Raw genomic sequence first — 26926 nt, 5'->3', positions numbered from 1 at the left:
CTTTTAGATTACAAGTACGAAGTGCTGCTACGGGAAGACGGACTGCGACTCTGCGTCTCGGCCACGGCAGATACTGTACGGCCTGGGGATACTACACGTACGTACGAAACCAGCTGGCATTGTTCTGCATCTGTGTCTGTTCTGGCAGTCCAGCGGAATTAATTACTCAGCCCAGTCTGCTCTTTGCAATCTCGGATTTTCTCTCTTTTGCCCTCCCCAAGCCCTCTCTTGCCACCACAAAAAGACGTCGCCTGCTCGACAGACTCTCCTCTCCTCTTTGGGCACCTTCATCTTCGTTGGGCCAGTTCGCTGCTCGTTAGGCTAGCCTGCATAGGCTCCTCGATCCCGCATTCGAGCCACGACAGCTGGTCACCCACCTGCCGCCTCCTCATTCGACCCCCAGGACACGCTCGTCGTGCTGCAGCTGCCCTTTGGCCTTCCCCACGCTTCGGTCCCGGACCTTGAGATCTTGTCCCTCCCAAAGGCCCTCTTTCTGGTCCCCTCCGGAAAGCTTCATCCTGGGCCCGACGCCGCCAGAGCTGCTTCGTGCTTGTGCTGTGCTTGTGCTTGTGCTTGCAGGATACATCCCAACTCACCGGCGAGACAGCGTCAGCCTTCTGATCTAGCACAGCAGCCGCTGCTTCTGCTGGCATTTCCTCTATTCCCTTTACCGCTTGGCGTGACTCTATCGTTGCTTCTGCTTGTCTTATCCTTTCCTCAACCAGGTCAGTCTCTCTCTCACTCTCTCTCTCTTGCATTCTCCTTCTCTTCCATCCCTTCCCCTCCCTCTTCCTCTTCCGCTCCTCTTCTCTGCCCATATACCACATCTTCCATCCGATATCTGCCACAATCTCCCGATTTTCCCACTTGCATTCCCCATGAAGCCCGTCTATGGGCTTACCAAAGGGGGAGTGAGGCCTTGCTACTGCGGTTGATTGCCTGCCAACAAGCCCACCGTGCCCTTTCTCTCGCGTGCCTGAATGCTTTCTGTGTAATACTAGCCCGTATTCTGTTTCCTATCCGTCTCTCCCTGGGATACCCTCTCAATTACACCTTTCAACCTAAACAACGCCTCCCCGCCAAAACCCAAAGATACCCCATTGCTAAGATGCATACCAGAGATACCAAGGTGCGCAAGTCCTTCATCAGGATGGACCCGGACTGCGCCATATGCCATGCTCCGGCCTCGATGGCCTGTGACTGCGAGGCAAAGGGCCTCGAAGTAGCCGTTAAGCAGGCCGAGGAACGCATGATGCGATCCATATATAGTGACATACGGTTGGTTTGGCCCTTTCATCTTCTTTTTATACTGCCCTACCTTGACCGCCCTTGATGCTGAGGCTTAGCGTCCACTAATACGTGAGATAATAGTTCGTGGGTACGGGCCCATGCTCAAGATTATATTCTCGAGTATTTCCGTCAACTTGCCGAGCGACGAAAGACGGCCCACTCGGCTCATCTTGACCACATCACTGCCCACGCATTTTACCATTACAATGCGCCGCCACATCCAAACCAGATCGCCGAAGCTCAGGCAACTCTGAAGCGAGGCATCGATGAGGATTGGCAGGCCAGCGTGCAACGTTATCCCGAAGTCCTCGAATACTTCTACAGCCTCATTGAACTTACCCTTCCCGCCGATGATGAGGCTGCCGTAAAGAACCCTCCCCTGACTGCTCCTCCTCCTCGAAAGCCGAGCCGTCGAGCCGGCTCAATCAGTGCCAGCGCTGGTTCCGCTCCTCCTCCTGCTATAGCTCCTCCGTCTCAATTTCACGCAGATCGCGATGCCCTCATGGAGCGTCGTACCCCTGCACCCGCCGCAGCACCCCGAGACCGAAGGACATTCAGGCCACCACCTCCCCAGCACCACCCATCTTCATCATACTACGCACCATTTGGATAAGCCGAAGAAAAGGATACCAAAAACAAATAAGCAACTCAAAAAAAATATGAATGAACTTTCTTCTTTCATCATGACATGAACGTCAGAGGCACAAACAGTCTACATATCATTTTACTTTACTTCTACCACCTCTGCGACAAAAGCATCACGACATGTACGATCACCATTAGGTTTCATTTGTCTGGGATGGGAATGGCATGATTGCATGGTAGTTGGAGTAGCCTTACTTTGGGACCTTGGACGTTGGAACCTTTTCCTGTTTTTTTCCTCTTCTTTTTGGCTACATTTACAAGATTTTGGATCACTGTGTTTAGACGAGTTTGGAAACACACACACACACATACATACCATTCAGCCTGGCGTATAAAGTATGCATCAAAGGAAGCGAATGATTTTGTCTGGAGCACAGCATGACCATGGTCGAAATGTGAGTGGCTGAGCCATGAGGGGAGTGCTCGTACGCACTGGATTCTTTGTGTCTCGTCATGAAACCCGTCTATAGTGAAGGATAAATTGGTCCGTATGAACCACTACGCGCATGGGTCCTCGTGGTGGGCAGTTTCGAGATGAGATTCTCAAAATAGTTGAAGCTGGTTGAGCAAAATATCTAAATGAATGAATACTACGAGCCAAAGCTTACAAACGCGGTGAAGAATGTTGCTCAACTACTAACCTTAGCTTGTTCATGCGTTGAACAGTTGTGGATGCACCTAGTTTAGCTTCAGTTGGTGCCAGCCAATTCACATGTGATCAATTGAACGTATTCTGTGTTCCCGTAGACGCACAACGCATGCAGCCCCTTTTGATGGCCTCGGATGCAGGCCGCTGAGAAAAGCAGCCACTCAAGACCATCACACTCACCGAGAATGAACAAAAAGATTCGGGCATGTACAAAGTTGCCGGGCGTCACATGTCATGTTGCAGGGAGGGAAGAGCGTGTTTTCCTTTGAATCTCTTGGTTTTCTTGTTACATCAAATCATGAGGTGTATATTTCGTGCTTGGGCCTAAACTCCTTTTCCCATGAGAGGAATAAAGATAGATATACCTAGGTACAAAATAAAGAGATGACAAAAAGCTAAAAAAACTAGATAGAAAATTGAGACAAAAAAAAACAACCCAACACACGCGGGCACACGTATAACGATATAGGGGGTGATGAGAGAGGTTTTCGGGATGGAATCACACTCTCCTGTTCCCTTATTTTTGGTTCTTTCTCATTTCCCTTGCATGGACATGTTTTTAAAAAAAAAACAAATTCCTTCTTTTCTGATTCCCAAGGAAAAACTCCTGGGATTCTACATTCTTGAAGCTGACGGTGGAAGAGGTATATAATATAGCGATGTATAAAGAGACGAGAGCGGAGCTGGGAACGAAAGATGAGGCTCGTCAGCTTGATATGATGAACGTAACTTTTGAAAAGTTTAAAAAAAGAGGTTACCATCGGCTGTCGATGGTTGTCGATGGCTGTTTTGACCTGCAAGGGAGACAAGAGACTCGGGAGCCGTTTATGACTCCTCCTGCTTCTCCTTGTCCTCGAGAGAGGTGTCCTTGAGATCGGCGGCGACCTCCTCGACCTTGTCACCGTTGGCCTCAGCCTTCTCAATCTCCTCGAGCTTCTTCTTGGCCTTCTCAATGTTCTGTTCAGGGGGAAAAGGGGTAATTAGTCTATGCCTTTCTGAAAAAATGCTGTTTTTAAGGGGTTAAAGCACTTACACGCTGGGTCTGGGCAGCCTGGTCCTCCTTCCAGTGCTCAAGCTTGGCCTTGACCTTCTCAATCAACTCAGGCACGTCCTCCTTGCGCATGGGGGGATCGAGGGAAAGGAACGTGCAGTCCTCGACCACGGAAGGAGGGCAGTTGAAGCCCTTCTGGGCGGAACCGGCGTTGTTACCCTTCTTGCCCTTCTTGCCCTTGGACTGGGCGGGGAGGTACTCGTCATCGCGGTCCTCCTTGCGGACAAGCTTGGTACCCTTGAGACCAGCCTCGTCAACGGTGCGCTGAGCCTGAGCAGTCAAGCCAGAGTTGGCCAGCAGAGGGGTCTTCTCAGCCTTGAAAGTAGGGTCGAGGAAGACCAGCAGGCTGTTAGCGCGGCGGATCTCGTCGAGGTAGGCGGGCTCGCTGGCCTCGGCAAGGACACGCTCGGCATCGGCCTTCTTGCGCTCCTGGACGTACTTCTCACGCTCCAGGCGCTGGCGCTCACGCTGCTTCTCGCGGGCCTCACGCTCGTAGGCCTGGTAGGCCTTCTTGGCGCCATAGTAGTCGTCCTTGAGCTTGCGGATGGCGGCAAACTTCTCCTGCTGCTCGGCCTGCAGCTTGGTGCGCTCGTCACGGAGGCTGGACAGGCTCTTGTAGGCCTCATCCTGCTCGGCCTTGATGGTGTCGATCTCAGCCTGGATCTTGTTGTACTGCTCGGACAGGGCCTTCTGCTCGGGGTCCTCCATGGAGTCCTTGATCTCCTTGATCTTGGCGCGGAGATCGTCAATTTGCTTCTGGGCCTCGTCGAACTGGCCAAAGTTCTTGCGGAGCTTGCGAAGGTTGGAGATGTCGGTCAGGGCCTTCTTCTCGTCGACAAGCTTCATGGTTCCCGAGTTGACCTGCTTGTCGAGAGTCTCAATCTGGCGGTCGATATCCTCGGCGCTCTTGAAGGGGACCTTGGCCTTGGCAGTCTTCTGCTCGTTGATACGGCTGCGGAGCTGCTCGTCAAGGCGCTTGATCTGGTCCAGCTTGGAGGTACGGGCATTCTTGCCACCGGCCTGCTTCTGACGGATCTCGTTGGCCTGAGCAATGAGCTCCTGGCGACGCTTCTGGGTAGGGCTGGGCTGGTCCTTGTTCTTGTTGGGCAGAGCAACGTCAATCTTGGCCTTGATGGCGTTCTAATGAATGGATGGTATATTAGCAAAAGTCCGGCATCAATCGACAATCTGCCTCTTGTCATCAACCCCTTCTCTTCTCCTTCTTTTCCTCTTTTTTCTCCTTTATATTTTCTTCATTGTGCGAGTTGCCAGTTTTTGTTGGGGAGACCATGTTGAGATCGTGTCACTGCACACTCGAGTAGAGCCTCTTATAAATCAAAGAAGGGAGGTATTAAACACCAAGGGAAAAGCAGCCACGCCATGTGAAAACATACAAACTTGTCCATAGAAGCCTTGTGCTCCTTCTCAGCCTTGGCGAGCTCCTGCTTAAAGACATTCTCGTCGGGTCGAGTCGGGCGAGTAGAAGGCGCAGAATCAGCCGCGGGGGCAGCAGCGGCAGCGGGAGCGGCCATTGTGCTAATCAAAGCCGATGGGCAGAAGATATTCTCTGAAAAGAATGAAGAGGCCAGACGAAGCCGTCACGACTTCCCTGTGGAGAATGGAATGGGAACCGGGGGAAGGGGAGGGAAAAGGGCGAAAGTTGACGATGGTTGGTGCGACGTAGCAAGAGGAGGAAAAAAAAGCCGTAGTCGACACTCTCCAATAATTTGGTGGTGAAAAAAAATTGCCCTGGACGCACCACGTTTTTCTTCAATGGTCTGGGGCCCACACCCAAAAAAAAAATCAATATAAAATTCAAGGCTGTCGAATTCAACAGATACTTCAAATACACTGAGCGACGACACAATTGGATTTTTACAGGTATATTCTAGCGATTGGGATGCTACAACTTCCACTAAAGGCCACTGCTGTAGAGGACACTGTGGTGCCAAGTCAGGGCGAGTTTTAGTGAGAAACTTTAAGCGCGAATGTTGGAGCTGTTAAAAGCAGCAGTATCTTGTTTTGTGAAGTGCTAAAGTGCTTCTGGTTTGCTGCGGAGGGTTTCCGAAGTGGGATTGAGTGGGGTGGAGAGCTGGGGGAGCCAATGAGAGCCCTGAAGTTGCTGTAGAAGCCAGCACATATGTACATGTACGAGTATGTAGCTATTCTGCCCGTATGCAGCCTCAATTGAGCAATTCCGCTGCCATGTTGCATTTTGTGTCTTGATTCTGCTTAGGATTCCCAAGCTAAGCTATCCGCGAGGCTCAATTTGGCCCCCAATTCACAACCTGGGAGAGATTATACCTCCTCTTGGGAATTTCAGTTACAGGCACAGGCACAATGCCACGTTATTGCTTACTAACTTATCAGCCAAGTCACATGACACTTCCTTATCAGCTCCGAGCGGCCCCAGCAAATCGCCCAGCGAGCCAGCCAATGCAAGGCTGCGCAAACAATTTTTGAACGACCGCCCATCTCTCCTGCGCAGCGGACCTTTGGAGCAAAGAAAAAAAAAACCAACCATCGCGACAACGCGCAGCCCGCCTTTCCTCCGACCTCTGGCCCTTGTCGATCTCTCTCCTCGTACACCTCTTTCGAAGCGATAAATCAAAAGCTCCCCAAGATGATTGACGATTTGCCCAACGATGCCAAGTCCAAGGAGGTGGTGAGACTCTGGCGCGCGTGGAGGACTGTTCACGAGATGGTTGCGGACCGAGTATGGCTCTCTCATTCTACTGTGCCTCGTTCTTTGGCGTATCGTAGCCTCGAAAACGCTTGACTGACCGTGTTGCCTTGTTCAGGAGTACGAGCTCGCCGAAGACGAAGTCACCATCTCTCTCGACCGGTTCCGCGACGAATACTGCCATCCCGACGGCACCGTAAAGTACGACCACCTTTCCGTCTCCCCTCCCTTTCCCAATTCTATAAATATCATTTGTCCACGTAACAGAGTCACAAAAGGCTAACAAATGCATACAACAACAGCCGCGCCAAACTCCAGTTCTCCGCCCGTCCCAGCGACTCCATGCTCCGCAAAAACACCCCTCCCGCCACAGCCTCCAACCCGGACCCCGTGCCCGACTGCGGCCCCATCTGGGTCGAGTTCCTGACGGACAAGCAGTTCGGCGTCGGCCAGATCCGCCAGTTTGCAAAGTACACAATCTCCAACAACTACAAGACGGGCATCATGGTCACCCACGTGCCGCTGTCGCCCGCCGCCCGCAAGTCCCTCGCCAGCGTCGAGAACCTCGCCAAGATTGAGTGCTTCCTCGAGGACGACCTGCTCGTCAACATCACCCACCACGAGCTGGTGCCCCGCCACGTGCTGCTCTCCCGCGAGGAGAAGATTGCGTTGCTCAAGCGCTACCGCCTCAAGGAGACGCAGCTGCCGCGTATCCTGCAGAAGGACCCTGTTGCGCGGTATCTGGGGCTCAAGAGGGGGCAGGTGGTCAAGATTATCCGAGTCAGTGAGACGGCGGGTCGATATGCCAGTTACCGGTTGTGCGTCTAATGGGCGTCTAATGGAACTTTTGCTCCTTGAGTCTCCTAGCTTTTTTGAGTAGAGAGACATTGGGAGATGGGGATTGAAGAGGGTGACGATTTGGGGGGAGGGCATGTGCTCGCGAGGAAGTAACTGGAAGAAAAAAAAGCAAAATTTTCAAGTTGGATTATTTCAGCTGGAGGGGAGCAGCGACGATGCTGTTTGATATATTGTTTTGCATTTGCAGTGTGAAAGCTGGCGTTTTGGGGGGTTAATTAACTAGAATTACGAAACAAACCAATCAATAAATTACCAAGTATATTTCACAACGTCAAAGAGTGGAAACCGCATGAATACTACAGACGAGGCATGGATCGGTAGGCGTGTTTCAATTCACATGGATATCATAGCACATACAAGCACATAGACACTTATGCAGACACCAAATGTACGTTTAAATCGTTTCAATTCTCAACGTATTCATCTACCACGTCTTATCATCAACCATGCCCTACACGTACAGGGCACCCCCTCTTCAAAAACGGTGCTAGTCACCGGGGTATATGCTTGCCAAAGTACCTGGCAAATAAAACAAATCGCATTTGCCTCCCGCTTCGTTCATCCCTCTCATCGCTTGTCACCCCCCTCATCTTCATTCCAAAAAGCTGGATATGCCAAAGCCATCAAAACACCATCATTTCCGCCGAGGTATCGTTCTTGATGCCAGGAAAAGAGAAAAAAAGAAGAAAACAGAAAAGAAAACAGAAAGGAAGTGTACTATATGTATATATATGTGTATATGTATACAGCGAAAAGTACTTTCGTGAACGCCATGCCTGACGGGTCATATCTAAAGATATAAAGGTGAAGGTGGTAAAAAAAAAAAAAGGGCCAAATAAAAAAAGTATTTCCCAGAAGGAATAAAGAGATTCGTGATATCAGGTCGTAGATTAGTTCGTCAATTAGATAAACGGCAGGTGGGTGCGGCTGCCGTAGAGTGCGTCTTCGTCTCATGATCGTAAAAGGCCACCGGGGTCCATGAGAACGAGATCTGACGCTGCGCTTCCAGAAGCATGATGCTCCTGATGAGACTGTGGGATTGGTTGCAGTTCAGTACCAGTTCTATGCTTGGAACGGACTGACGACTTTGAGTTCAAGGGGCCTAGAAGGCCACCCAAGTCTTGCAACAGAGCTGTTGAGCCACGTCGAACGCCGTTTGTGCTGGCTTTTCGGGACGCCTGCGGGATGGCGGCTTGAGAGGTGCTTGCCTCCTGGGAAGACGAGGTAAAGCTGCTCCCTCTTCGGAAACTTCCGCTGCTGGTGGCGGGTCCCTCTTCGAGAAGGCCACCGACATCAAACAGTGAGAGTTTTCGAGATTCGTGCTGAGATCCGTGCTGGGATTCGGTCTTGTAGATCAACAAGTCTTGGCTCGCTTGAGCACTCTCCTGGGCGCTTTCATGCGCACTCTCGTCCTGCTGCTGCTGCTGCCATTGCCGTTGGCGGTCTTGTCCGATAGAGCTCATCGGCTGGATGGGCGCGTAAAGATCAGACGACGGGCTGTCGGGCTGCTCTCGGAGCTCAGGTTCAACGGCCAGCCCAACATCCCTGACCAAATCCTCATCGCTACCCCACTGTCTGTGGATGGTTGGCCTTCGGATGGTGTTGGTGCGTTCGAAAGACTCGGCGGCAGTCGACGTTCGCCTGGGCTTCTGCTTCTTGACGCCTCGGTCTCGGACGAATGAGCCCAGAACAAGGGCGTTTGCGGATGCAGTGGCGAAAATCAACTCGACTGACGCCAAGAGCGATCGGTACTGCTGTCGACCGTCGACGTCGATAATCCGCGGGACCCGGTAGAGGGTGACTGCCACGACGGACAAGCTGAGAGAGAAGAGGATGAGGAGCTGAAGCTTTCTGCGAAGCGGCATGTGGCTCTGAATGATGATAGGAATGGGAAAGATGACAAGCATCAGGTCGGTTAGGATGTTGCAGGTGGCCATGGTGATGAGCTGGACATAGCCTTGGCGGCACTGACCACCGGGGTCAGGCAAGACCTGCCAGTAATGCTTGAAGGGGTTGCATTCTGCAAGATCGCTAATGATGACGGCGATGAAGGTGAGCCCGAGGGCCCATCGAATGGCGATTAGCGTGTACTTTTGCGACTGTTGCCATGAAAGGTCGGTAATTCGCCTGAGGAATTCGAGAACAGTGCCCTTGAGGATCCATAGTCTGTAATTCGGGATCAGTCAGTAAAATGCGTCTCTTCTCATCCATTCATCCATTCATCTATCCATCTATCCATCCATCCCATTCACTCCACCACTACGCGCTGAGTAACATTGCAAGCATGCGGACTACTTACGTCGCGGCATAAAGTATGCGGCTGAGGAGAACGAGGCCGCTGGCCACGGATCTCTTGTGAATCTCGTCGGGGGTGAGGGTGACGCCGGTGAAGTCGGCGTTGTTAGTGCCGTGGATGAGGATGAAGTGGACGCAGCCCATGCGCAGGAACAAGGGGACCAGGGCGACGGCGGCGAACTTGTCTTCGGAGAAGAGCTTTTCGGTTCGGATAAATCGGCCGGCGATGCGAAACAGGATCATAAGGGCGCAGAAGATTGTGGCCCACCAGCAGACAAGCAGCGTGGGCTTGTCCTCAGAAAACGCTCGCAGCGCCGGGGGATCTGAGTAGATGGACATGGCGGGCTTTTTGCTGCTGTGGCCCGCGCCCGTCGACCTCCGCAGAGGGCTCGACGAGCGAGGTAGGGCGGGTTTCGGGGGCGGGTTTTTAGGAGAGTCGCGATGCTATTGTTCTTGGTGTTGTTGTTGTTGTTGTTGTTGTTGAAGAAACGCAGACGCTAGGGAGTCTCTGTCCAGCGGGCATTCGGCCTCTGCTGCTGGCGGAAGCGCTGTGCTGGCGGGAGCGTCGATTCGGATAGCGGGATTCGGAGGGGTTGCTGCATGAACGCTGCAAGTATAGTGGCCGCAGCAGGCGGTTACATCGGGGGGGAAGGACCTCGTCGGGATAGCAGCAAGAAAAATATAGAGAGAAGGAAGAAGAAGAAAAAGAAGACCGATGGGAGGGTTGGCGAGAGATGAGATTCTCGGGAGGGACCAAATGTATGTATGTATGTAATGGGAAGAAAGGTGTGTTAGGATGTGGAAAGTAGTAGATATGGATGGAGGGAATGGAATGGCGGCTGAGAGAAGAGAGTGCGTGCATGTACTAGGCCTAGTAGCAATGTAATGTAAAGCACGGAGCAGAGGTACATGTATGCACAAAAGCGAGGAGTCAGAAGGCAAAAATCCGCTGCAAGGCCAAGACACAGGGTTTCCGTCGTTGATAAGACTGGAGCAGCAGCAGCGCGGGAGATGGGACCTGAAAGGCAGCGCAGCCCCGGATGCGGTGGCGTGCGAGGCAATACCTAGCACCTGCTAGTGGGATGGAGGGAATTAGCAGTACCAGCACCTGCACCTTGGCCGACTTAATTAGAGAGTACCTGGCGATACATTCCATGTCTTGGGGCGATGGGGATGCACACGAGCGCGCTGGTGCTAACCCGTTGCAGTCGCACCAATTCCGTGGCTGGGCCAGGATTTGCTACCGCGCATCAGGTCGACTTCGCCAATTAGCCGCGACTGGCCTTTCAGCACTAGAGCAGCTGCAGGTTCCATGCAAGTACTGCGCCGTATCTTCTTGGGGCGAGGCGAGGGGACGGAGTAGGGGCTAGACTCTTCAATGGTTGATTGATTCACCAACTGGACGTTTGATAGATAGCGGTAGCGGTGTCTATCCTCCTGTCCTCCACGTCTGGCCCCCGAATTATCTGACGAGAGACGGGGGGTGCTAGGCTATGGAATCAATAGAATAAGAAGACGCTTACCTATTTACAATGCCTGCCAAGCCTTTGCACAAAACACAAGACACAAGACACAAAAACACAGACGGTACATTCCGCAGGTACCTTACAAGTACACTACAGTAACGTGGGTACCTGCTCGCTGCAGTGCTCGTCGCACACAAAGTCGCCAGGCCCCATAACGCGGACCCGAGTCCTTGTTCCCTGGTGCTGGTGCTATTCCTGGAGCCCGCCTGTCTCTCTGGACTTGTCATTAGCTCGTGCCTCATTGGAATTACTCGATCCAGTAAACTGGGCAGGGGTTGTGGAGCGCAGTGGCGCAGCGCCATTGGTGCAGCACACGATGCACGATTTGCAGCCCCATCCAATCCAACCCTCCTGATCCCAAATGCTGCAAGCCTTCGGTCCAGACGCCAGACAAGAGAGGGGGGGCCTGTGCGACCAAGGCAACCTATCCGTTCACTATTTGCACCAGCTGGTTATCTATCGACCGACAATCGATGATTTAATATTGGCCACCGCCTCTTAGATGCCCTGCAAAGTCAGCCACCGACTCTTTTCATTGGAGCCTTCGTATCAAGTAAGCCAGGCAGACTGACTAACTGCCAGCTTACATGCACTCATGCCCCGTGCTCAAGACGAGGCTCAGTAGTCCGACTCCCCAGAATGCCTCGCTGCAAAAGGATGAGAGGCCGCATGCCAGTGGCAGGGCTGGCTGTTGTGTAACGGTCTGGCGCCATATGGAACTTGTTCGGAGCTCGGTAAAGCAAAAAGGCAAAATTTTCTTTCAAGGGGGGAGGGGGAGAGACGTTATTGTGGGAAAACAGCCACAAAGCCACAACAACAGCCATGGACGGCGACCACCCGAGAAAAAAAATGGAGGCTATCAAGCATGTACTTTGTACTGTACTCCGTACTGCACCTAATGATGGCCCCACGAAACAGAGCGCGAAAGGGCGAGATACGACGGGGCTGCCAAATTGCGTAGTCGCTGCTGCGATAATGTTCCCAGGAGTTAGGCGCATGGCTCCGCCCGCCGATATCCAAATTAACCTACCGATGCTTGTCTCTGAAGGATGCGATACCGTCCCTCATCTCTGTCTCTGCAGCAGGTCAAGTACCAAAATGTACAAGTGCGGTAGGGTATCTCGCGTCGTTATCTCAGCCCGCCACTCTTCGGAACAGGTAGGTACTTTGGTTCCGAACGGTAAGGATGCTGCATCAGATTGTCTGTTCTGTGCATCCTTTTCAGCAGGTCGCTGTATGTACATCTTACTGTACGCGACATGTGGTTCAGCAAGGCAATTCGTGTCTGATGTGGTGGCTTTTCGCCTGTGCCATGCGAGCCTCACGTGTGTCAGTCTCTGGCCCTCCGCATGCCCTCTGAGACATTGATCTAAAGCTAGCGAGGCTTCCAAAGTATGGAGTACGAAGATCCTGACCTGCAGAAACCTAGTGCGCTAGCTGCAGCCCGCAGGACGCGCAAGTACCTGCGTCGGTCAACCAATGTTGCAGTACATGGGCCCCGGCTTTTGAGAGTTAAGGCGGCGGCGGGTGGCCACGAGGCGAGAGTTGGGAGGTGGCCTGAGCGGTGCTTTTTTTCTTGTTCCAGGCTCTTACGACAAGACAGCCTGGCGCCGCCGCCGGAACGCTCGACTGGCTTCGCAAAAGAAAAGCGCGGTACCTCGGCCCGGCGTTTGTCCAGGCGCAGCCCCAAGTACCATGCAAGAGAAACCACACCCGCAGTAAAATCCCACGCTCTGAGTGACACAGTGCATCACATGCATTCCCATGGCGATGATTCCTCTCGGCGCTACTACCTACTCATCTTCAAAGCCAAGATATGTATGCAGCTTCGCAGGACACAACGCGTACGGAGCACATTGTGTGCATGCCTGTGCATGCAAACACTCAGCTCTTAGACGAGCACTCGTACCTCTTGGTACCTACAGGGACAAAGAGAGCATGATACTGCTCACCCACCAGCGTCATCTCGACTGCTGAGGATTGGCTGGCAAGGTAACCCAGCACGCCTTCTGGGGCTGAAGACCCAGTCCAACCAAGCACAAACTTGCGACAGCATCCAAGGCCGTTCCGCAACGCTGGGAGCAGCCGAGGCCATGGAGCCCCTCTCTCGCAGCGCGCACGGAGCAGCATGAGGCATCGGCCTCCAAGTGGACTCCTAGTAAAGCTCTCCCCGCCGTCCGTCAATGAACCCAAGAGCCGGTGCTGGCAGATGGCACAAGAGAACAAAGCTTTGGATGCGATGTGATTGAGATCGCGATTTTGATCGTGCGCGGGCCCCTCGTGTCGGCTTTTGCTCCCCTCCAACCGAAAAGTCGACTGAAACGGGCAGCCCTAAAGAGGAGGGTCAAGAGAGCAAATTGCATTAGTGCCAGAACTCAAAAAGTCGAGCCAGCTTCCATATCGGATAATTTTTAGGGGACCAGCTCATTCGAGCCTTGCAGATGCTGGACTTAACTACTCTCCCCTTGTCCCTTTTCTGACCCTCTGCTTTGTACGAGTACAGCACGACGGAAAATTGAGTCTTGACTGGAGGGGATGCGGTGAGCGCAAAAGCTAGCCGGCTCGATGCATGCGGGCGCCGGGTAGCTAGCGGTTTACCCTAATTGCCCACGAACTAGAGATCCGTGCTGGGGATGAATTTCAGCCAGAACCCCTGATTGGCGTTCTCTACGAGGTACGAGTACGCGTTTCTGAGATTGTCGCCGTTGTTGTCGTTGTTTGCAGGCTTACGGTTTGTTGATCTCTTACTTGGCCCGTCAAAGCAGCTCTGGTGGGCAGTGGAGGCCCATGGCAAAAGACAATGGGTCTGGACTGCAGCCACCGACGGAGCACGGGCACCAAGTACGTCACGACTTTGGTTCCAAGTCAATTGATTAGCGGGGCCCCTGTCACTGTGCCAAAAAGCTGGGCCATCATCACCGAATGCCTTCTAGGCGTTGATATGCACAGTAAAGAGCCTTATCACAATGGCCAGGCAGCAGCATTCTCTGCTTGCACATTCGTTCTTGGCATAATCCATAGAGGCGGAAGCGCTCTGGTGGCGGTAGATGTCGCCAAACCGCATGTATGGAGAAGTACTTGAAGGAGTCCTGGTACTTCAAAGTTCGGATACGAGGGTACAATCTGTCAGTGGAATCTGGGTACATTGCGCTCCCGCCCTTTGGCACGCGCAAATGTTAGCGCCTCCCGTGCTGTCACTGCGCAATCTCTTATCTCCATCACGTGGTCGTAGCTTGTCACCAAGCGCCTGTGCGACGGACGTAGCTCCGTACCTTTGTGCGAAGATGTCCTTTGTCGCTCGCCTCTGCCTTGTGCGCCATCCGCCACAATGATAACAAAGGACGAAAGGAACAATGAATTAAAAAAAGATGAAATTAGAGAAACAAAAAAAGAAAAAAAACTAGGCCATCCTTGTACACTTTGGATTCGCCTATCGTACCTATCACCACTCGATCCACCGTTGCGACAAGCCCCGATTGATTCGCTGTGGACTGTATCATCCATCTGTCTCATTTCTTATACGGAGAAGCGGGTACCGGCATGAGGCACTGCATGAGGTACGGAGCAGGAGCGGTCCGACGTGTGGAAACCAAAGTATTACAGACAACTGGAGCCGTTGCTTTTTATGGAGCCCTCCTTACGAGCAGGTACTCCATCAACTCCGTATCAAGACTGAAATGACGAGCGTCGATGGAGCAATCGCCGATATCCAGGGGTGGAAAAGGGCCCCTCAGGGAGCTGTCAAATTGTTTTATTTGCTTTGCTCTCGGAATACGGCTCCGCATGAACACGCGCCATGCATGATTGACTGCCCCCTTTCGCCCAACCTTGTTGCCGAAAAGGGACCTGTCAAGTACTGTAATCTAGCATCTTCAGCTGCGTCGTGACAAGAAAATGCGAGCTGACGGGCTTGACAGTGGCCATTTCCTTGAGCTTTTACTGTCTAGCTGGGCTGAAGCTTTCAAAGTCAGCTTGCACGTGACCTTGCCTTCTGTCAGCTCTCCACATTACTAATCTTGAACGGCAATTGTGTCGGCAATGCTGCGTCTCGAGATAGCAGCAACTTCCTACTTTGTACAGAAGCAACGGCAATCCCAGCAATCCCTTGGCGCCACCAACAGATGAAATTTCTATCCGCCGGACCGATGCGCATCTCGTGCGAGTTGAGCTGCTTACTCCGTTCCCAAAATACTCTGTGATAGTGGCCGTTTTCTGTCACTACGGTATCTCAAGGACAAGCTGGCATTGTTTGTCGCGATCGTGCTGTTGGTCGATGGCGAGACTTGAAGCGTTACAGGTCCACCAACAAGTGCCAAGAGCAGTCGAGATGAATTCATTCCAATATGAAACCATTCATACATAGCCTCCCGTGGCATTGAGACAACAACAGCAACAACAACAACAACGCCTTTTCCATTCATCCAGAAAGTCGGGAATAATGACGAACTACCTCCGAGTTGTCACTCCACTTCACCCAACGTCCAGATGGCTAAGAGGCGCCACGCCGCTCTAGCTGAACCATGTCCATCAGATTTTTCTTTCCCTTCTCAACTCTCATGCTTCTCATCCAATACGGTACCCTGCAGGTACAACCTAATGGAGCGAGTTCTTAAAACGTTATATCGAAAGAAAAGGTACATATCCATACAAACGTCGTGGGGGTGACCGCTACCGGGTTTGCCATCCTGACGCTCCATAAAATCTTTCGCTCGGTGAATGATACGGAATAGACGCCATCATCTGCATCGACACTCAATGGATACAGACATACACCAGATTGAGTCTGCTCCCATGTCTGTGCGCAATGTCTTGTGACCACAATAGTGCGACACGGCTTGCTCAATGTCGAGCGTCAATGTTTCCCCTGTGCTTCTTGCCCTGGACCCTGAAGGCTCTAAAGTTCCGATTCACGCCATGTGCTGATAAACCTCCTATCATCACTAGCTCACAAGGAGAACGTGCGAGATGGCATCAGCATCAGCACTTAATATTGCCCTTGCTTGCTAGCTGGGTAGGCTCTCAACCGCGCGGCAGGAATGCAGTTTGTGGCTGTTTGTGACTAGCCACGTGAGAGAATGCATTTCTGAGAGAAGCAGCAAACGTGGTTACAATGCTTCAACTCTGACTCAAGGGTCGACTGGGTGCAGTTTTCGTTTCAATTCTGTGGATGCCTGGAATATAAGCTTCTCACCACCATCCTGCAAGCATGGTTCGTGCGCGCGATAACACTGTTTGCCGGATCGGGCGATGTGCATTTCCTTACTTGAATCTCCAGCCTAAACGAATCTCGGTGGCGGTCTCACCACAGGGGATGATTACAAGCTCCCCATGTGTTTACTGTATCCTAGCGGTCCGGACTCGACATGTGGTCATACATCTTGCGATATGTAGTTTCAGATAACGCCATTCTCAACGTTCTTATCAGGGCTGACGGATGCGTGCTGCCGTCTTTCGGCAGCAAAAATCCCCAAGATCCAATCCCTGCAACAAAGGAGCTATCCTAGCAACATTGCCAACAAAATCCTGGGGTCAAGGCACGTTGCCACCAAGGTTATCGCTCCACGTGTTTGCTTCCTGGAAAAATGCCACCCTGCATCGCTTCGTGAATGGAACGACAAACTATTGGATCGACTAATCCCAGACCACAGGTACGGGTACGCCACGCTTTCATCGAGCCCCTGAAGCGGTAAACCCATGATTCGGGGACATTCATTGTGCACTACTCGTTCTACTACATACGAAGGCTTGATACTACTAGCATCTAATTTCGTCGCGACGTACATGCCTGTACTCCTCCTATACCGCTTGGCGTTCGCCCGAGTTCGAGGAGAGCATCACAAGTTTTAAGCCCCTTTGAAACCAGAAGCAATTTTACTTTTGCCTAGAAGCAGGCCAGACGTCTTCTACGACAGGTGGCGTCAAATTAGGAGTTTGCGACTGACACATTGCCACCCCAGTGAGGCCTCACCGCATGAGTCGTTTGAGCAATTACGCGATCTTGCCTTTGACTTTTTGACTTTTGTGATGACTTTGTGGTGGCGGGAAACTTTATTTGAGCGTGGTGGTTTGAAGTTGTTCCAGGCTAGAAGGGTGGCTTTCCTTCTAGCCGCGAGGTGAACATCTGGGGTAGAGAGATGGCTGTTTCTAGCCTGTAGGGCGAGCCAGCAAGCGCTGGAGATCACGATTCATTCGTTCAGCTCAGTCGATCCCATTATGTCAAGAATACGGAATACGGTTCAGCTCGTGTACTAGCCCCGGCTCTCAGCTCCCTAGGAAATGCCACCCGGCATCAGATGTGCCGGCAGTGAAGTTTCACGCCAGCGAGCGTTGCCGTCAAATTGCAAGAGTGTTTCTCGCTTATGGACAAGAATATTCCATACTCTGCTAAACCGAACGAGTATAACTCTGGATTACCATATGGGGGTTACATTTTTTTATCAAGAGGGTCAGTAAAGCTGCAATAGCTAGGTCAGAGCAAGGCTACGCCCCAGCCTTTGGTTCGAAATCCAGAATCACTCTGTAGCTCAACCCGATCGGCCAAAGCCGACCAAGTCAAACCTCGAAGATTCAGGCCACAAAGTATGACTGACTGGATTACCATATATATATCTTCTGGAGAAACGTCCAACTAAAGTCCGAGGCTCTATTGAAACTCAGAATGCCTAACGAACGGTTTCAGCTCTTCTGCAGTAACTCATTCAAAGACAATCTATCATCAGTTATTTCTGCAATTACCCCTTATGTCAAATCAATATTACAGAATTTCAAAGGAGACAAGTATTTGCTTTCTCAACAACTTGCCCAGTTGCCTACAGCAACACCTGAATGGCAACAGCCCGGCTCAAAATACATATATCTTTACCTATATACAAACCAAAATAACAATCCAAACTCAACAGCTATATATATATTGGCCAGAGTCGAGCTAATGTATGGTTATGGCACCCCTTAGCCATGAAAGCGCAATGACTCTTTACCCTACAATGTGTATCAGGCCATACAAGGTCTGATCACGGCATCAATGGTCACAATACATAGAGACCGGAGGTGATACAGAAGGTGACTTGATGTATCTAAGGGCTATGGCAAGTGTAGCTACCTATATAGTAGGTAGGCGGAGGTCATGTGGCATCACAATGTGGCATCATCGAATTGCAAAGCGTTCTACTAGCAATTGTCGACTTATGATCCCGTTGTCAGAGAACTAGACGGCGTTGTTAGAAGACTAGCACGAGGCTCTCGTCGACTCCGAAACTTTGGAGGCTGTGCGCAAACTTATCGAGATGATCCGCGAGATGGTGGCCAAAAGTTCCTTCTTGCCCCCTCCTCCTCCTAATCCGACTGTTAATTTGAGCCAACTTCTGGCTAGGAGCTTGACAGAGCCATTTCGGATAAATTTGTGGCCTAGAAAGGAAAAAGTCTCATGGGCCTTGAAGGGCAAGGCAAAACGAGAGGCTCAAGTAGAGGTATTTGGGAAATTGATCCAACACTTACATCACCTTGTGCCCATAGACACTATGTCTGGACCTACATTTGTTGAAAACGCCTCATCTCGAAGTTTCTCTTGTTTAAACCGCCCAAATCAATAGTGATTGTGCCTTCCAGCATTACCAAGCTGGCGTTGAGTGATTAAAAGCGGTGGTAAGCTCACGAATCATCTGCGAAAGAGCAGCCTTTTCATCTTCTAAAGTTCTAGTTCTCTCTCTCTCAAAGCCGCGATTTCAATCGAAGGCGAATGCCGTCCTTCATTGGCGTTGAGGGTAGGGTTGAGCTGAGGAGAGTAAGTTGGACTCTTCGGCTGCGGTCCGGGAGTTGTTGAAGGAATAGAAATGGGCGTTGTGGCCCAAAGACCAACGGTTGGTTGAATCGACGCTGAATTTGGCTCGACTGGTGCTTCATCAGGAGGAGAGAAAGGGATCCCACGCTTGACGAGCCGTAAGAGGCGGGGCGGCAGGAGCAAATTGTGGTTCGTTGGGAGGCGGCGTCATTGGCTGATTGATGGGGGTTGCACCAGTAGAAGGAGTCTCATCTACTAAAGTTGATCCATGGGCTGGTGCCGCAACTGCTGAAGCAGGACTATCTTCAGTTGGCGACGGCGTCGAGTGGTGATAAGAATGATCGTAATGTTCTGAGTAGTCCATAATTTTCGAAAACATCGCCAGCGCCTTCAACATTCTCTCGAAGATGTGGGAGCTTGGAGATGCCATAAGCGGCGGCCAACATGACAAAGTGAGCATGGCAATAAGCATTCACTGGGTCCTTGAGATACTTCCACAGTTTATTATTACTGGGCGTTGTTCTGTTGGAGGGACCAGTTTGGCGTTCCTCACCTCCAGTTGGGCAATCTGATTTCCCTGGCTGGTGATTGTTTCTTGCTGAGCTTAGCGTAGCTCTCTTTCTGTCTGGAGTTCCAATTCCAAGGCCGCTATCTTGGTCTCAATTTTGTTAGTTCGACTCTCGCCTGTTCCCGTGGGGTTGTTTGGTAGCGGTGTTGCCGCGAACCAGGTCGGGGAAGGGTCTTCGCCGTAGTCGTCGTCTGGCAAGCGGAAGCGGGAGGTGGTGACTTTGAGTTTCTTTGGCCGTCGATTGTCATCTTCTTTGTCCTTGCGCTTGTCCGGGGTATCATCTGGGTCGTCGGGCTGTTCCCATCCCGATGCTGGCACCCATGTAGTGTCGTTGTCTTTCAGGATTCTTCGAGTGTCTCGTGGCACGACGCCGACCTGCCCGCCTGTATCCAAGTCTCCGTGGTTCTCTACCACGCGTTTGTACTATTTTTGTTGGCTGCATAGTTTTGGTCCAAAGTAGAACTCCGGACCATTTCAACGTATTTTTCTTGCTCATCCGGGGTCATTGTTATAGCTTGTCGGTGATAGTAATCCACCGTTTGAAGAGCGATGGTGTACGATTCGTGGGTAATGCTGATCTTGATATTATCAAGATCCAATCGATGAGGTCTGGGATATGGGTATTCGCTCGACATTGTGACAAGAACTGCTAGAAAGACCAGTTAGATAGGCGTTACTAAGCCATCAAAGTGTGATTTCGAAGGGTAATTATTACCTGTTGAATATTTGAATAGATATAGGTAGAAGGTGGCTGAAGATGTTGAATCTTTGTATGTAAATGGTGAATCTAAATAGATGTTGAATCTAAGTAGATAGATTGGGTGGTGTAACAGGCCGCCCAGAAGTAGTCTCGTCCATCGTTAATAACGGTGTCGATGGATAGTAATAGTAATTGTAGTATTCTGAAGAATCGCAGAGTTTGAATAACCCATCTCCATGTTCAACAATATCTCGGAGACGTGAGAGACAGTGAGTACTATAAATACTAGTCAGTATTACGAAAAAAAAAGACGGCAATATAGAGCCCTGTTAGTTAAGACTCTGGAGCCTTCTAACTTTGCACGAAAGGCCACTGGGAAAAGTGAGCTGGCACGGGTGCAGGCTTCCGGTCAGAGTGAATTGGCAATGTGGATAGCTACCTTTTGTTGAGCTGCTTAAGCATGCAGCCTTTTTTGTTGAGTTGATAGACAGAGCTGGGTATTTCACCCAAGTAGCCGGATCATTGTCAGATTTCCAAACCATTCGAGCAAAGGCTGCTTGCTCGTCTGGGGTCATCAATGTAGCTTGCTGGTAATAGCAGTCGATAGCCTTAACATCGATAAAGTTCATTATCAACAGGTGATGCCGTAGATAGAAAGACTGAGGTAACACCAACGAGACCTCAATATGCAACGAGTATGTGGTTGATTAGTTGCTGTAATAGCCGCAGAAACGGCTTTCGGGTAGTTGGTAATGTTGGATATGTTGATAATGTCGACGAGAGACAACAAAGGTAGAATAATGAAGATGAAAAACGAAGGAAGAGAGAAATTTTTTCAGCAGGCGTTGTAGAAGTTTTCGCGTTTTATGTTTTCTCAGTGGCAAGTGGCAGGCGGCCTGTCACTTTTTATTCCTGAGACGTCGCCAGATGTATACATTAACGCCATCCATCTTTGGGCTGGCAGCTGTTAACTCAAGTTTTTGAGACAGACGCTTTGGATTGGCTTCGTTTATCGGCTATCATAAAGAGTAACATTGGATCATGCGGTTGTCAATATTAGAAGATGACGATGCTAGAATAAGAGATCAATGGTAGAAGAAGATATTAATAGTAGAAGACGATGTTGACAATAGAAGAAGATCAATAGTATAACTCTGATGGCTACCAAGGTAGGTAGGTAGGGGTACACAAGTTGCTAACCCCAAAGTATATACAGCTTGTTATCAACTATTTACCACGGCGTAACTCATCAATAATGATATGTGTAGACAATAAACTCAACCGCTCTCATTTGTCAATCTCTCAAAGACATCCTCAAAGCCTCTTCTCATTCAAAACTAACCATACATGTAAATCACCTTCCCATCCAAAGCAATTTTACCAACGCCCATCTCATATCAGATTCCAACGACTACAACGCACCACCGCTTTGCTCTTCACAGAGATGACTTTTACACTTCGTCTCGCTCCCTTCATCCTTCGAGTTAGACCTCTCGCGAAGACTCATCGGCCCCGACTCCGGACAAAACGGATGTGATATGGCCTCGCGGCACGGATGCTCGCTTCCAGTCGTGACGCTGCCCATGTTGGAGGGTTTACGGGCTTTTTCCAGTGCGTAGTCGCCAGAATCGAAAAAAGTCCTCCTCTTTGTTCAAAATCAGCTTGGGTCCAGACGAACAATTGGGGGAGAGATTAGATTGGTTGTACGTCTAGCTGGTGGTCGAGGAGTTGAGCTCGGTTGGGCACTATTCCGTATATATCTCGGAGATGTGTTTCCCTGTCGCTTTCACTCTTATTGGCCGCTTCGTTTTTGGATTCCATCATGTATAGATATAGATGTGTTCCCAGTGTCTGTAGGAATTAATTAAGGGGAGTAGAATTGATCGTTGATTGCTGGGCTGATAATGATATCATAGCCATGTTGGGATATCTTCACCATCGCCACATTTTGTGGTTAGGAGCATAACCACCGGGCCTAGTATTCAAGGTGGCGATAAATGCTACCTCTTTACTTAAACAGCCTTACCCGTCGATTTTCATCAATCTTGTGTTTTATGTTTGGACTATAAGATAAGTTCTGATTCTTCGTTTAAGAAGCTCTGTCTATCTGTCTATGTTAATAGTAGCCCAAACAAAGACGCTATGCTGTATCCATGACAACCTCCTCTTAGATAAACAACTTGTACTCTATCAGTAACAGTACCTCTTAAACAGCTTGTGATGTATCAGCAATTACACCATAGCAAGTCTATTCCAACTTCAGCTCCGTCACCAAAGCCTTGATCTGACCCTTCTCCGCACTCGCCCAATCCACACCCGTCAACCCATGCCCATCTGCTTCTCCTTCTCCATCCTCGCCAACCGCCTCCTCGCCGCCCACAAGCCCCCAAATCTCATCAACCACAGCACTGCGAACCCGCGGCCACGGATGCGACATGAGCGCACCGAGTCTCTTCCGCGCATCCTTGGCTCCAGCCTCCACATTCACTCCTCCATTCGCAGTCCCGACTGACGCAGCGATACCGCCGTATACTTTGATGCAGGCAATCACCTTGCGCACGTTGCCCGTCTTGTATCCCGCCTTTTGCGTCTGCAGGCAGAGGCCGCGATAGCTGATGCCCTGAGACCGCTGAAAGAGTCCCGCGTAGAAGAGAAACGCGATAATCTCCAGAGTTGGCACAATGATCCGGTCTTCGCTCTGGCAAGTCTTTAGGTTTTGTATTAGTGCGGAGCATACTCGCTGCAAGTTTTCTGGTGATTCTTCGCAGTACTCTGTGAGCGCTGCTCGACTTGCAATGACCAGCTCTTCGTTTCCGGTGTCTGCGGATGAGACGAAACCGGCCATGAGACCGGCCATCCAGTTGTCGTCGGTGTTTACTATGGCCATGATGTGTGGGTGTAGAGCGTCCTTGGGGATGAGGTTAAGCAGCAGAGCAAAGTAACCTTTTGATGAAAAACTCAAGAATTTCGTAAAGTAAGTCTTTCTTGATGGCTGATTCGAGTCCTTCAATTCATCAACGGAACTAAACATGAAGACACGAATTAGTATTTGATACTTTACCAGTCACTCGAGAACAGGGGCATAGAGTTACAAGAAAGAAACCCACCTCTCACTCATAAGTAGCGCAACAACGTCCTTGGCCACACGACGGACACGATCCAGTTTCTCTGCAGAGAGCCGCAGGATGTTGTAAATCAGCTTCCGGACCGACGCTTCAACCCAGTCTGCCTGGCTCGTAGGATGTCCAATATCTCCCCAAAGAACTGCAATGGCTTTAAGTGTCTGAAACCGCACCAAAGAACCCTCGTCACCTCTGGCTGTCGTCGTGTAGTCGTTGAGGCCCTCTGCAAGAAGGTCCAGGAAAACTGTCGGCCTGTCCTTGAGAATGCGACTACTCAACAGACTGTGCAGAATGGCAACCCTGGTCTCAACCTCAGTATCGACGCTCCATCGCTCAAGGAACGCATTGCACACTACATCGCTGCCAGAATTATCTTGTAAAGTGTGAGAGAGAGGTTGAGCCATTGCCATGACGTGAAAGTAGCCGTTTCCAGTGACTATCGATCGGCTTCCAGGCTTAGCTGCGATCAGCTTGGCCCACTGCTCTAGAATCTTGATACGTTCTTCCGTTGAAGAGAGCAAAAGAAGCATGAGACCGGCTGCAGAAGCAGAATCGGCAGTTTCCTGCTCGTTTCTACTAAGCCAATTTGGCATCACATCTCGCAGCCTTGAAGTCAACGTCTCCATCTCAGCAAGCTGCTGTGCAGAAGCAAAGGCTGAGGCAATGTCTGGCAGCCCATTCGTTTTTTCCATAGATAACACATCGCTTCCCTTTTCTAATTTGTCGTAAGAAAAGTTGCTTAGCGTAGCAGCCTGGATGAGAGGCAAAGAGGAAACAACCAAGCGACTCGCTGCCTCTACAATAAGCTCAGGCCGACGATACTCATTGTTCTTGCAATCTTCAAGAATTCCAGATATATAGCCCAGTATCTTGCGGACAGTAGCTCGGTCAAGCAACTTCCCCTGAGCTTTCTGAGCAAGCTCAGGGAAGCCGTCTACGACTCCGGCAAAGCACGCTAGCAAACCATGTCGTTCTTCTACCTGTCTTTTTTGCAAAGTGCTCAGGCGATCCATCACCAAGTCGATCGATTCTTCAAAGCGAGAAAATGGCGTTTCCGAGGCCGTGTTCGACAACTGTACTATTAGCGTGCCAAACGCAGAGCCAGCAGCTCGCCTTGAGCCCGTATCCAAGTCTCCGATCCCCCGCCAGCTCAAGATGCCATCAATAACAGCCTCTCCATACTGCGGTGAAAGTTTTGTTGCACCAGTAGCAACCTCCTGAACGGCGCGCGATCTCCGAGCCACGGCGTGGTAATCGACGCACTGAACAACTCCAATGCCATGCTCCACGGTATCCGGGTGCCGGCCAATGAGTTCCTGCAGCGCAGCTGAAGCTCCGCGCCTAATATTTCCTTCCGGGTCCAAGGACGCCGTCGTTACCAGCTCTGTACCCAAGACTTGAAGAATGGAGCTCGTCGCAGGGTGAGATTTGGCCGCGTAGACGGACTTTGTGGACACGGCGAGGAGCTCGTCAGTTGTGTATCGGCGAGCAAGTGCCCAGATGCCAAAGCACGCTGCGTCGCGAACGTTTGATCCCACGCTAGCTCCAGAAACGCCGCGCTGCTCAAAGGTCAATCCCAGAAGAAGAGAGTGAAAGATGTCGGAGAGCTGGCTGGCTGGCGGAGATCGCCGATAGAGCAAGTGCGACAGGGTCATCATCAAGCCATGCCACTCCAAGGGATTCACAGCGGACAAGTCGCGGACCGGTTTAGCCCCTGACTTGGCTGACGTCTTGCTCCAAAGCACATTGCGGTTCAGGGACTCGAGAACAGCTTCGACAACTTGAGATGCCATGTCTGGGTCCAGCTTCAACGTAATAATGCTAAGCGACTTGCTAGCAGACAAACGAACCGGAGTGTCGTTGTCAGAGAGGCTCTCAAGGAAGTAGCCAATTGCATTCTCTACCAAGACTGTGGTCTTCATATCTCGTCGGGAGGAACGCAATAGCGAAACAACCAGCGAACGGATGACTTTCAGCATCATCTTCCGTGCTGACGCCTGAGACATGATGATTTTTGAGATGGCATCTTCACCAGTCGATAGTTCAAGCACGGATTCAAAAATGGTGGGCAGATAGGTGTCCATATCAGACGTCTCCGATGCAGACCGTAGTATTCCAGCCAGGAAAGAGAGAACACCAATGTAAAAATAAGGATTCTCAATCTCAGTCTCCCTCTGAGGCCGTAGCGATTTCAGAGACCACTGCACGAGGCTCTCCAGAATACCAATCTGCTGCATATCACGCCGCATGGCGAGTCTCACAAGGAGAGCTTTGGCAGCATCTCGTTCTTTTCCTGCAGAAGCGATGTACTTTGTAGCCAGAGGAATAACCCTCATCGTAAGTCCCGGCACATTCGCAGGCCAGGTAAACCCAGCAATAGACGGCACGCCCTCTTCATCAAGATCAGCAGAGGAAATAGTCGATAGGTCAAACGGCGCGAACAAAAGGTGAGAAAGCCAGAGCAGCGCAATATAACGCTGTTCCCACGACCATCCTTCATCGGAATCTCGCTCAGCAAAGAAATCCTTCTTTTCCTTGCCGGCGTGGACTTCAGCTTCTTCGACAGCTGAAAGGATGAGCTCCAGATACTTGGTCTCAACATTGAGAAAGCGCACAATGACCTTTTCCCCGCGGACCTTGCAGAACGAATAGAGGATCCTGGAAATTGCATAGTCCAGGGGAGCAAGCAAGTTGGTCTGCTCTGGAACCCTCTTGTGCCGATGCCGCGTCTGCAAATACTCCAGATATGACTCTGCTAAATAGGGAATCCACTTGGGCAGATGCGGATCCAGCAGTTGAGGCAGTTCTTGAAACTGATCCAAGACCTACAAAGACAAAGTCTCTCGTCAGCAATAGACACACATACACACTCCATCTCTTTCAGAAACTCACAGCACAAGTAGCCTTCATAGTCTCCCTGATCCGCACCCATCGCCGTATGCGTGTTCCCCCCCGGCCATCCGGCTTCCGCAAACAGGTCACCAGGCTCTGATCCAACTCATCAAGCAGAATCTTGGAATGCTTGTGCAGATACACATCGATGTCATTCTCAGAGGCATCCATTTTGAAAAAGAAAAAAGCGATTTCTATCGCTCAATATCTTCAAAAACGAGTCGGGCTGAGCATCCCTTTTACATCAAAAAGGATAAGAGAAAAAAAGAGGGACGTTAGGCACCACTTTATGAGCGCAGCTGGAGGCGGTGACGATGTTTTGTCGTTGCAGCTAGGCAGCTGAATAAAATCACGTCGGCTTACAGATGAGATTTCTTGGTTGTGAGTTCGTCTTGGGGACCGCCAGTGACCTTTTGACGGCTGCCTGAACATCGGGCTCACATCAGTATCGCGTGCATCTTGTCAAGTTGCAATCTAATCGGGTAATATACAGTGTGTATAATGTATAGCTCACTGTCTGCTGTAGGGTAGGCTCCGGCTGAGTGACGCTGCACTTGGTACAGCTTGCTGCCTGACATTGTGCATTTGCCTCGGCAATGTCAATCTGTCTACGGACTTAAAACGGAGCAATTGTTCCCAATTAACCGCTTCCAGATCGCCATCTTGCAATTCGGAGCTACATGTCAATTAATTTTTAAGGTTTTGACAAATGTGTAAATGGAGTGTTTGATGTAAAGTATGATTAACACTAGATCGAATCTATATCTTATCGCCAAATCGATAGGCGTTTCCGGTTTCTGCGCCTTTTTATCCGTCTGCGGCGCTCATTCTATGCTGTTCTTGTTATCCTCGCCTATTATATTTCGATGC

The 26926-nt window shown here is 50.7% G+C and overlaps 6 protein-coding genes across 6 annotated transcripts; 2 read left to right on the top strand and 4 right to left on the bottom strand.

Annotated features, from left to right (window-relative positions):
• Positions 1 to 1108: 1108 nt before the first annotated feature.
• On the top strand, positions 1109 to 1903 carry T069G_01401 (uncharacterized protein; the record flags this gene model as incomplete). Its single annotated transcript, XM_056168611.1, has 2 exons — positions 1109 to 1278; positions 1372 to 1903. The coding sequence occupies 2 exons, from the start codon at positions 1109 to 1111 to the stop codon at positions 1901 to 1903; spliced, it is 702 nt and encodes a 233-aa protein (XP_056033927.1).
• Positions 1904 to 3409: 1506 nt separating this feature from the next.
• Positions 3410 to 5167, bottom strand: T069G_01400 (uncharacterized protein; the record flags this gene model as incomplete). The annotated part of the gene is made up of 3 exons (XM_056168610.1): positions 3410 to 3541; positions 3618 to 4775; positions 5030 to 5167. The coding sequence occupies 3 exons, from the start codon at positions 5165 to 5167 to the stop codon at positions 3410 to 3412; spliced, it is 1428 nt and encodes a 475-aa protein (XP_056033926.1).
• A 1091-nt stretch (positions 5168 to 6258) lies between these two features.
• Positions 6259 to 7146, top strand: T069G_01399 (uncharacterized protein; the record flags this gene model as incomplete). The annotated part of the gene is made up of 3 exons (XM_056168609.1): positions 6259 to 6351; positions 6437 to 6519; positions 6621 to 7146. 3 exons carry the CDS (start codon positions 6259 to 6261, stop codon positions 7144 to 7146), a joined length of 702 nt encoding a protein of 233 aa, XP_056033925.1.
• Positions 7147 to 8126: 980 nt separating this feature from the next.
• On the bottom strand, positions 8127 to 9810 carry T069G_01398 (uncharacterized protein; the record flags this gene model as incomplete). The annotated part of the gene is made up of 2 exons (XM_056168608.1): positions 8127 to 9342; positions 9476 to 9810. The coding sequence occupies 2 exons, from the start codon at positions 9808 to 9810 to the stop codon at positions 8127 to 8129; spliced, it is 1551 nt and encodes a 516-aa protein (XP_056033924.1).
• Positions 9811 to 19378: 9568 nt separating this feature from the next.
• On the bottom strand, positions 19379 to 19977 carry T069G_01397 (uncharacterized protein; the record flags this gene model as incomplete). The annotated part of the gene is made up of 2 exons (XM_056168607.1): positions 19379 to 19765; positions 19813 to 19977. 2 exons carry the CDS (start codon positions 19975 to 19977, stop codon positions 19379 to 19381), a joined length of 552 nt encoding a protein of 183 aa, XP_056033923.1.
• Positions 19978 to 22290: 2313 nt separating this feature from the next.
• On the bottom strand, positions 22291 to 26227 carry T069G_01396 (uncharacterized protein; the record flags this gene model as incomplete). The annotated part of the gene is made up of 6 exons (XM_056168606.1): positions 22291 to 23065; positions 23150 to 23387; positions 23448 to 23802; positions 23866 to 24609; positions 24661 to 25989; positions 26057 to 26227. The coding sequence occupies 6 exons, from the start codon at positions 26225 to 26227 to the stop codon at positions 22291 to 22293; spliced, it is 3612 nt and encodes a 1203-aa protein (XP_056033922.1).
• Positions 26228 to 26926: the final 699 nt, after the last annotated feature.

The sequence above is a fragment of the Trichoderma breve genome, chromosome 1, assembly GCF_028502605.1.
Source record: "Trichoderma breve strain T069 chromosome 1, whole genome shotgun sequence".
Taxonomy (NCBI): Eukaryota; Fungi; Ascomycota; class Sordariomycetes; order Hypocreales; family Hypocreaceae; genus Trichoderma; species Trichoderma breve.
This window is presented reverse-complemented; position numbering and strand designations above follow the sequence as displayed.